Source organism: Salvelinus sp. IW2-2015, linkage group LG15 (genome assembly GCF_002910315.2).
Source record: "Salvelinus sp. IW2-2015 linkage group LG15, ASM291031v2, whole genome shotgun sequence".
Lineage (NCBI taxonomy): Eukaryota > Metazoa > Chordata > Actinopteri > Salmoniformes > Salmonidae > Salvelinus > Salvelinus sp. IW2-2015.
In genome coordinates, this window is record NC_036855.1 from 23,921,765 (window position 1) to 23,931,408 (window position 9,644).

The 9,644-nt window shown below is 40.4% G+C and overlaps 1 protein-coding gene across 2 annotated transcripts; it reads right to left on the minus strand.

The window, feature by feature from the left end:
* Positions 1–1,227: 1,227 nt before the first annotated feature.
* On the minus strand, positions 1,228–6,131 carry LOC111974163 (zinc finger CCHC domain-containing protein 8). 2 transcript variants are annotated; one of them, XM_070447041.1, is made up of 14 exons: positions 5,929–6,131; positions 5,156–5,196; positions 5,007–5,081; positions 4,795–4,900; positions 4,622–4,696; positions 4,393–4,496; positions 4,043–4,108; positions 3,907–3,967; positions 3,642–3,775; positions 3,350–3,492; positions 3,099–3,214; positions 2,905–2,991; positions 2,712–2,817; positions 1,228–2,509 (listed from the first exon to the last, which is right to left on the minus strand). In XM_070447041.1, the coding sequence occupies exons 1-14, from the start codon at positions 6,094–6,096 to the stop codon at positions 1,614–1,616; spliced, it is 2,178 nt and encodes a 725-aa protein (XP_070303142.1). In that variant the 5' UTR covers positions 6,097–6,131; the 3' UTR covers positions 1,228–1,613. The 2 variants fall into 2 exon arrangements, with proteins under 2 accessions (XP_070303142.1, XP_070303141.1); XM_070447040.1 differs by having other exon boundaries at positions 3,907–4,108.
* Between the last annotated feature and the right edge of the window lie 3,513 nt (positions 6,132–9,644).

A 9,644-nucleotide genomic window follows, 5' to 3' on the forward strand; every position in this document is an offset into this window, starting at 1 on the left:
AAAATGGTCTCGCCTCTTTAGACAGTAAAAAAAAAAAAAAATCTAATACTGGACCACAAATTGAACAATAAGTTACGAGAATTGTTATACGAACACGCAATAGGTTATAAGATTAATTTGCTAAATATATATTTGTTAAACAAGCTACTAAACTTGCATTATTGCTCGTCTGTCAAAACGAAAAATCATTTATACACTTTAATTAGGACCATTTGCTCGGATTAACATTTTTTGAGCATGCCATTTTCGTCATGTTTTTCCAAAAAATCCATATAGGCAAACGGTTACCACCCAAATACAGTTGCTCGTTTCCCTGTACTGATTTTGAAACCCTGTGTGGAACATGCTTCCTTTTACCGTTCAAATTCTGGTAAGAGTTGGGTCCTTTTCTAATAACGTACTTTTTACATGGTTTGACTGGAGAGAACCGTTGTACAATTTCAACCATCCAAAAACATTATGTACATACCAATAATTGCTTCTATGGAAAGGCTATATTAGTGCAGGGCTGGCAGTCAAGAAATGTGACAACGCTTTAGACCAGTCCATTTCTAGATCTAATTTTGGCCAGTCTCCATCAAGCACCATCAGGGCACGACCCTTAAAAATCAGCCCTCCAAATGGTTTATAATCTTGAACACTATTTAAAAACAGAAACATGAGAAATTCATACTGCAAGCAGCCTTCCCACATACTGTGTACGTTTAATTCAGACGTTCAATGGCAAAACTACAATGACAGTCCAATTTAGAATAACAAAAACAAACCATTGACCCCTAAGTAAAAAGTAGGCCAATCTCCTTTGACACTTCTCCTCTAGACAAGTTGCTCTTAGTCAAATTTAATATGGTTACCTGAAAATGTCAAATTAGGTTTTGCTGCTCTCTAGTGCCATTATGTAGAAGCAATAACCAGATGCTGAACCAAGTCTATGACGCTGACGAAAAGACTTACAATGGTCGTTACTTTTTTTTAAATAAACGTGCAATATTAAGCAGAGCCATATTGCTGTAGTGAAATTCTGAATTAAGACACCGACTTCCTGTGTCAAAATAGAAATAATCCAGTTAAAAATCACCTCAACAATCCAATCAAGTTTCAAATTAACTTAAAATCGAGATGAATATGTCCTTATTTGATAGGAGTAGCCAATGGGAGGCTACTTTAACCATGAGAAGAGGAGAGGCGCCTAGAATGCAAAGTCATAGAAAAATGATCAAGCGATGGTAAAAACAGAAGAAAAACATTTTATAAAATCTTATCTTTACACCTAAAAGAGCAATATGGATGTTGTCATTGCTACAAAAATGATTTTATGTGAATGGCAAAACAGACACGCCAAAACTGGCTTATGGGGTTTCCTTAAAGAAAAATATTCTAAAAAACCTTGCGTCTTTATAGACCACAGCTAACGCATAAAATACATTCATTTTGGTACAAAAAAAATAAACCATTAAAAATAAGTTTGAATGACAGGTCACCAAACTGTTCAGCTCCAACTTTTGTGGCACACTTAAAGAAAAGTGTATTAAAACCACAGATTTGTTAAAAAAAATAAAAAATAAAAGTGTTTATGCAAAAGAATCCCTGGATTTTAATTCAAGCCAGTCTTTTCACTTTTTTTTCGCCATATTTCGAGGGGAACCTTTCAGCAAGTCTCGGATTCGAAGGWATGTCCCGGTGGCCTCAGCAACCTCTGTGAATTCTGGCGTGTCCTCAAAAGGAATAATGCCATGTGCGAACCTACTCCGGTGAGGCACGGCTGTTACCTTCCCCATAGAGTCAGACAGATCTCCCTCGACAGCATCCTGATCTGAGGGGTCTGGCTGACGGCTCTCTTGTTGGACTGGTGTTTGCAGCAAGCTGGGCCTCTGTGCAAGCACATTGCCTCTATCTGCAGCAGCTTCAGGACTCATAGGACTCTCCTCTTGGACTGGTGTTTTCAGCAAGCTGCTCTCATCTTCAACCACCTTGCCTTTATCTTCAGCATCATCTTGACATTTGCTAGAAGATGGATCAACACTGATCTGCTCATCACTGTTGTGGCTGGAAACCTCCACAGATCCCTCCTTTTCCTCATCTTCAGCCTCACCTTCCTCCATTTCAGTTTCAGTGTCGACTTGGGCAGGTGTGGAGACGCTGGGCGAGCTGGGGAGGGGTGTTCCAACAGCTGGTGTCTCAGAGTCACTGTTGGTGGTGGTGTCAGCATTTTCCAATGCAGCCCAGATCAGCCTCTGCTGCTCCTCTAGCTCCTCCAGTGTCAGCTCTTCCTCCTCCCCACCTACAGACTCCTCACCCACTCCCACAGTGCGTCCCCGTAGAGCCGGTGAACCATTAGTGGGTGTGGGGGGAGGTGTTCCCTTAGGAAGAGGGGGTGGAGTGGGAGTGGCTGGTGGTGTACCATGAGGTAAGGGAGGTGGTGAACCAAAGGATGGTGAGTCAGGGGGCAGCGGGGGCTGGAACTGGAAGCTGTCTGAGCTCCGGTGGCGGCGAGGTGTAGTATCCTGGTCTGGAAACAGACACTGACAAGCGTTATGCACTGCCAGAGCAGGGAGGCCATTGCACACATACAACATAAGTGACTTTTGTTTTCTGCAAACAGACAGACCGACCACCCAGTCATGACAGTGAATAGCAAAATGATCTGCTGGTTGCAATAGAGTAATTGGTTATACATTGTATTCAGACACCTGGAATAATAACACCGCTACCTGAATCAACATCCATATCTGAACTCCTGGCATCAGATCTCCTTTTCTTCGTCTGCTGGGGAGTTGATTCGGATTCATGCAGTCTCTTATTGCAGTTGGCACCAGGCTATTGGCAAATATATTACTTTATAGTGTGCACATATACAGTGGACAAACAATTTATTAAAATGTGGAATAGGAGAATTGTAGTTACCATTGGAAAATTGTTAGACAGATAGTCAGCAAAATTCTGCTTCATATGGTTATGCTGTATTGGAATAGAGCCATATAGCCTGTAGTCCTAAAAGTCAGGGGRAAATGTTGGTTGTAAAGGTCTACAAGTGGTGGCAAAGATCGGTATGCTTGTACCCTAATGATGGACAGCAAACTGATTTCAAGAAGACTTACATCCTTCACACTAGGTGGTGCAGATATATTGAAGCCTGGGAAATCTACTAGCTTGGAAACATCATAGGAAATGCTTTGTCCATGGTCGACCTCTGTTAGTTCTCCATCTTTTGACACTATAAAGGGTGAACACAGTTTAAATACATAGCAGCCCAATATTAATTAAGAATCAGAAAAGATCAGTGATTCAACAAAAACTGCAAGGCAAGTGTTTAGTAAAGTGGTTCTGGTCTCTCCGGGTGAAATCTTACCCTTCCCATCATATAGCGTGAGACCCGAGTTCTCCATCTCTGCCTCCTTAAGCCAGCCAGGTGGGTAGCCTAACCGCCTCATGCGGTAGATGTGAGGGGGTAGTGTGTTCATTTCAACTCCCAGTGCAGACATCAGCTCCTCACTGATCAATGCCAGAAACACAAGCAAAGGTTAACAGATTTGTGATACCAAAAACCCTAGTTCTACAACTTCACTTAAACCTTGCAATAACTGAAAACAAATTAGTCTCTTCTTGTGTCAGTGTCTTCAGACATTTCAAATGTGCCTTGCCTCATGATTCCAGGTTTGTATCTGGCAAATCGCTCCTCCACTTCCTCAGCATGGTAACGCTGATTGCTCAGGTTGCCCTGGTTACCCTGAGAAAACTCCTTCCGCTTCTCATTGATTCTGGCCATGTCCTTTGGCTAAGAAGAAACGAACAGAGCTGTTGATCACGTGTCAAACCTGGTTTTAAGCTCTTCTGTCTGCCCATGGTAAGTAAACAACTTCCATGTTATAAGATGTATATTAAAGTAAAATGATATTCAAGACTTACCTGAGGACAGTCTCGCAGTTGATGACCATCCAACCCACAGTTGAAACAACAAGGCTTAGGTCTGTAGTATAGGCACAAAAGCAACAATAAAATGTACAGATATTTCCTGCATAAAAAAACTAAATCTCTGCTATACCTTTTCTCTTTCATCTGTACTTCCTGTCCATCTAAGGCGATGACCTGGCTGAAGACCTGCTGATATCTTTGCAACAATTAAGGAACTCAATTAAATGATGCAACTGTAGGTTCAACGTGCGTAACAAAACACTGCACACTTTTTTACTCATATACCGACTACCACGTACATTAATACACACAATGAAAGATAGAAAAGATAATGGTTCAAAAAGTGAGATTTCTTTTCAGTTGATGTTCTCCAACAATGAAAGCTGGATTCTACACTGAAATGTGTCATTTTAGAAAAAATAAGTGACTGAAGGACACAGGGCTGTCCACAGAGAGCAGAGCAAGCAGTGTTGAGGATACTTTGGAACCTCCCATCCTTCTGTCTGCTGGGGGTTATCATTAAGCAGGGGCTGTCCAAGTTTGTCCACACAGAAACTGGTGAAATATAGGACACTTCCCACCATCTGTGAAAAAGAGACACACAAATATATCCAGACAAACAAATGCAAATGGTGCATTTTACAAGACATGCAGGGGACAGACACCTAGATTGTCATTAAAAAAATTGTTTTTAAATTAAAACACCCACACTGAAGGCCTCCTTAATCTTTTTGATGCCACAGCTCTTGGTCTTCTGATCTTCTTCCATAATGAAACTTGAAGACTGCATGTGGAAGGAAACAGATGTGAAATATTTTCCTTGTAAAACATATTTTCTTCTTTGAAGCTTGAGCAAGACCATCTCCAAATCCGAAGATGTACCTGAGGGTTGACATTGCCGGAGGGATTTCCTTTTTCAACTTCTCCATGCGGCTGATGTTTCTGAACAATGCTACAGATGGAGTCTTCAATTTCTTGACGGCATTGCCTGGGAAAATAAGATTAACAGTTCACATGTTAACACCCATAGACATAGAAATAAAGTTACAAAAATCATTGGAGAAATTGACTAAGAAACCAAAAAAAAATCCTACTTTGAGATGCTATTATTTGCGAAAAGGATCTGTAGAAGAGGCCCATCAATCTTGATGTTTTCAACATTAATGCCACTGGAAGAAAAATATTTGAATGAGGACATTACACACAGGTTATGCCTGTAGTGAGTAGCACATCGATAACTTACCTTGGCCTTGTCAAAACTTTCAATTTTCTCTTCAACTCTTGATGTGGACAATAGGTTAAAGAAAAATAATACTGAGGCATTTTTGATCAAAACAAAATAGACATCGAGCACGTTCAACCAATCTGCTAGTTTGTTTGGAAAAGGTTATTCAGTTAACCACAAACTATTTATATTTGGATGAATGGAAAGTGGATCTGCTTCTAGCATTGTACATAAACTAAGCAGTGTTTATTCAAGAATGTGACTAAATGTAACAGTTTTAGGCTGACGTTATTCCTCCCCACCAGACTTGGGAGTTACTAGACGATTAAACTCAACTCCACGATTAACGATGTTGAGTGGCGACTAGTGTCAGATGTCACATAAAATTAAGGTTTTGTTATGTGTAATTGCAGATTATTCTTTCGGTCCTGAAATCAGTAGTTTTTAATAAAATTAAGTTATGTGATGTCGGAGCTCCAGTTCACCCACACTAGTTGCCGCTCAAATTCATCGTAAATTGTTGAGTTTATTCGGCTAGGGAGTTAGCGTGCTAGTCTTGTCTAGCTATTTGTCAATTCGTAGTAAACGTCGATTTTTTTTGCATGGGTTCTAACTAGTATGTTTTTTAGCTGCGATGACAAAATTGTTTGCAAGCTAGTGAGCTGAAATGCTGTCAAGAGGCAGGTCCAGTGACTGGTTGAGCGGTGAAATAAAGATGTCTCGTTTGCTAGCTAAAGTTAGGCCACAGACATGGTGGCTAGCTAGCACCCGCTAGCTTCTCACACAAGGATATTCTCTTCTATTAGACCCCGGATTGTCTCCTCACACTCCTCCAATCTTTCACTGAGCTCAGAGCCTTCCTCTCCACCTTCCTCCGTGAACCGAATGTGAGTAGCAACAGGCATACTCTCTTCCAATTGTTCAAAGAGCTCACAGTCACCAAAATCAACCTCCGCCATCTTCACTCTGTTGTTGCTGGCCAGAGTTCAGAGGTCAAAACTTTATCACGCAAGAGCGTTGATTGGTTGTTTTATGCCACATGTTCAAGGGACACCATAAAACAGATATTTGGATATAGTGACCACGTTTACATGGGCACAGTTTTAGGGATAGTAGCTCATATCCCGCTTAAGGTCGTATTCGGGATAAACTGTTTACATGCACCTGTGTTATCCTACTTACAAGTATCCCTGTATCCATGAATAAACAGAATATTCCTAATTTAAATTCATATTGGTTAAATGGAATAATAACTGAAATATGGACACTGACTGTAGGCCTATACATTTTCACATGTAGCGTAATATAATATTAACTGCAATAAAATCATACAACAAATGTTAATTTTGTCTCGGGAACAGGAGTGGAGAAATATGATATCTTTCTTTCACCATCTCTTGAGAAAATGTGAATGGGTGTCTGTCTTATCGTTGACACTTGTTATGCAAGCAGACAGTATTTCAACCACATAAAATATGCACCCAAGACCAACTGAAGTCTTATCAGAAACGTGTTTCATCGTTTTCTCAGCTTTTCATTTCCTTAAAACTGGTCAAACTGATGACATTTTGCACAATAACAATAATTCCACTGTTTTTGTGTTTTCTCCCTCGTCCTTAAAGGAAACAGACAACTGTACAGGTGTTAACTAAACTGAACTAAAATATAAACAAATGTAAAGTGTTGGTCCCATGTTTCATGAGCTGAAATAAAAGATCCCAGACGTTTTCCATACACACAAAATTCTAATTTTTCTCAAATTGTGCACAAATTTGTTTACATCCCTGTTAGTGAGCATTTCTCCTTTGCCAAGATAATCCATCCACCTGAAAGGTGTGGCATATCCAGAAGCTGATTAAACAGCATGATCATTACACAGCCACCTCCAAAGTTGTTTAGAGAATCTGTCAGTACATCCAAACGGCCACACAACCGCAGACCACGTGTAACCACAGCAGCCCAGGACCTCCACATTAGGCTTCTTCATCTGTGGGATAATGTGAGACCAGCCACCCTGACAGTTGATGAAACTGTGGGTTTGCACAACTGAAGAACTTCTGAGAACAAACTGTCAGAAACCGTCTMAGGGAAGCTCATCTGCGTGCTCGTAGTCCTCACCAGGGTCTTAACCTGACTGCAGTTCGGTGTCGTAACCGACTTCATTGGGCAGGTGCTCACCTTCAATGGCCACTGGCACACTGGAGAAGAGTGTGCTCTTCACAGATGAATCCAAGTTCAACTGTTCCAGGCAGATATCATGGGCAATCATCAGCTATGGACAGCGAACACAATTGCATTGTATCGATGGCAATTTGAATGCACAGAAGTACTGTGACGAGATCCTGAGGCCCATTGTCGTGTCATTCATCCGCCGCCATCACCTCATGTTTCAGCATGATAAAGCATGGCCCCATGTTGCAAGAATCTTTACACAATTAATGGAAGCTGAAAATGTCCCAGTTCTTCCATGGCCTGCATACTCACCAGACATGTCACCCATTGCGCATGTTTGGGATGCTCTGGATGGAAGTGTAAGACAGCGTGTTCCAGTTCCCGCCAATATCCAGCAACTTCACACAGCCATTGAAGAGGAGTGGGACAACATTCCACAGGCCAGAATCAACAGTCTGATGAACTCTATGCAAAGGAGATGTGTCACGCTGCATGAGGCAAATGGTGGTCACACCAGATACTGACTGCTTTTCTTATCCACGCCCCTACCTTTTTTATAGGTATCTGTGACCAACAGATGCCTATCTGTATTCCCAGTCATGTGAAATCCATAGATTAGGGCCTACTGAATTTATTTCAATTGAAAAATCTTTGACATTGTTGCATGTTGCGTTTATATTTTTGTTCAGTGTAGATTACTAATGCATTCATTCTATCATGTAAAACATTATTCTGGTGAGCACTACTTTATAGTCTTCTGGGGCAACAAGTTATGACAGAAGATAAGCTGCATGTATCTGACTATAGTTGACAAACAAATGGCCTACCAAATGTCAGAAATTATAATATGACCTTCCAAATGTTGGAAATGATAAGGGACAGATCGCAATTTACTGGGGTGATGGGTGTTTTTTTATTGGGCACAGGTGTGTGTTGTTTTTCCACTGGTTTACATTCACTATTTGCAGGTTTTACTATATAATTTCTTCCTTCCTAGACACATTTCCTCATCTACTTGCATGTGGTTCTCCTATATCAAGGTGTTTTGGTACTTCCCTTATGCACTACGCTTTTCCATGTGCTAACTTTTACTATACCACAGGTCACTATAGTTTACCAGTCTAACGGTCTATCCGGCACTCCATCCACCATTCATAGTGACAATTGTGGTAGGTGGATCGTTTGTCCAGATCTGCAATAGGCTAACTAGCAATCATGCCACATATAAAATCATTTAAGGCTGCATCAATTGTAATATGAATCCACAAGAACAAATAGGCAGCGGAGAGGCCAGGTGCATCATTGCGCATGAAAGAACAGTGAAGACATGAGACACACAGCTCAAAAAGCTCCCTTTTTGATCTTGTTAGGGACAATACAATTATCCTACCTAGACTAGCATAGAACACCACAATGCAATGAATAATTGCATTTTATTGTTTTCAAGCGAGTACAAAATTCTACTCTAGGCTACATTGAAAATGTAATTTGAATAACAACAAAAATGTGGCCACATATGTTCCCGGCAGACCCAGTTATTCAGGAAAGCAGGCCCAGTTATAAGGGAATTCTTAACACACACTCTGCCTCCTTTCCAATCCGGGCAGCTATTCTTTGCGCATTTGGAACCCAACACTTCAATATAGGCTAAATATTTATAATTTAACTTTTAAAATGTATTACCTTTATATGTGTCATAAACACAACCAGTCACCATGTTTTAATCTGATTAGGGTACTTAAAAAGTCTCCTGTAGGCCTGAACACATTCATCCAAAATATACATTTCACCATTCTCAAAATGGCTTGGCATTAACCAGGTTTCCATCCAACCTTTTTATGAGAGTAAAGTAGCCTACACGTCGGATAAAAAATAATAATGACATCAAGTCAATTTGATGGAAACGCAATTTTGATGCACCAGGGTTCCCCTTAGCCGGTAGGTCTAATTGCCAGCTAATAGCCAGCTGTTAAAATTGTAGCTGGCCATATTGTCCAGGATTGGCTTTGACGCAGCCCCATGTAGGCCACTTCCTATTCAGATAGGATGTCATTTTTAAATGTACATTTATTTATATGTTTTTATCAGTATTGTATATCATTGTCAGCCTATTTATTAATCAAAACCAGTTCTATAAATAGGCCTATGCACACCTGTTTTATTTCATTCTGTTGAAACATTGTCATTGGCTAAATTACATTTGATCTGTCTTTTTAATTGTGTGCTCTCTTTGGCCAAATTAAGTTCCAACTGTAGATCCAATGCTGTGTTCGCCACAATATAATAGCCTGCTCATATTTTCCACCTTTCATTTAACTAGGCAAGTCAGTTAAGA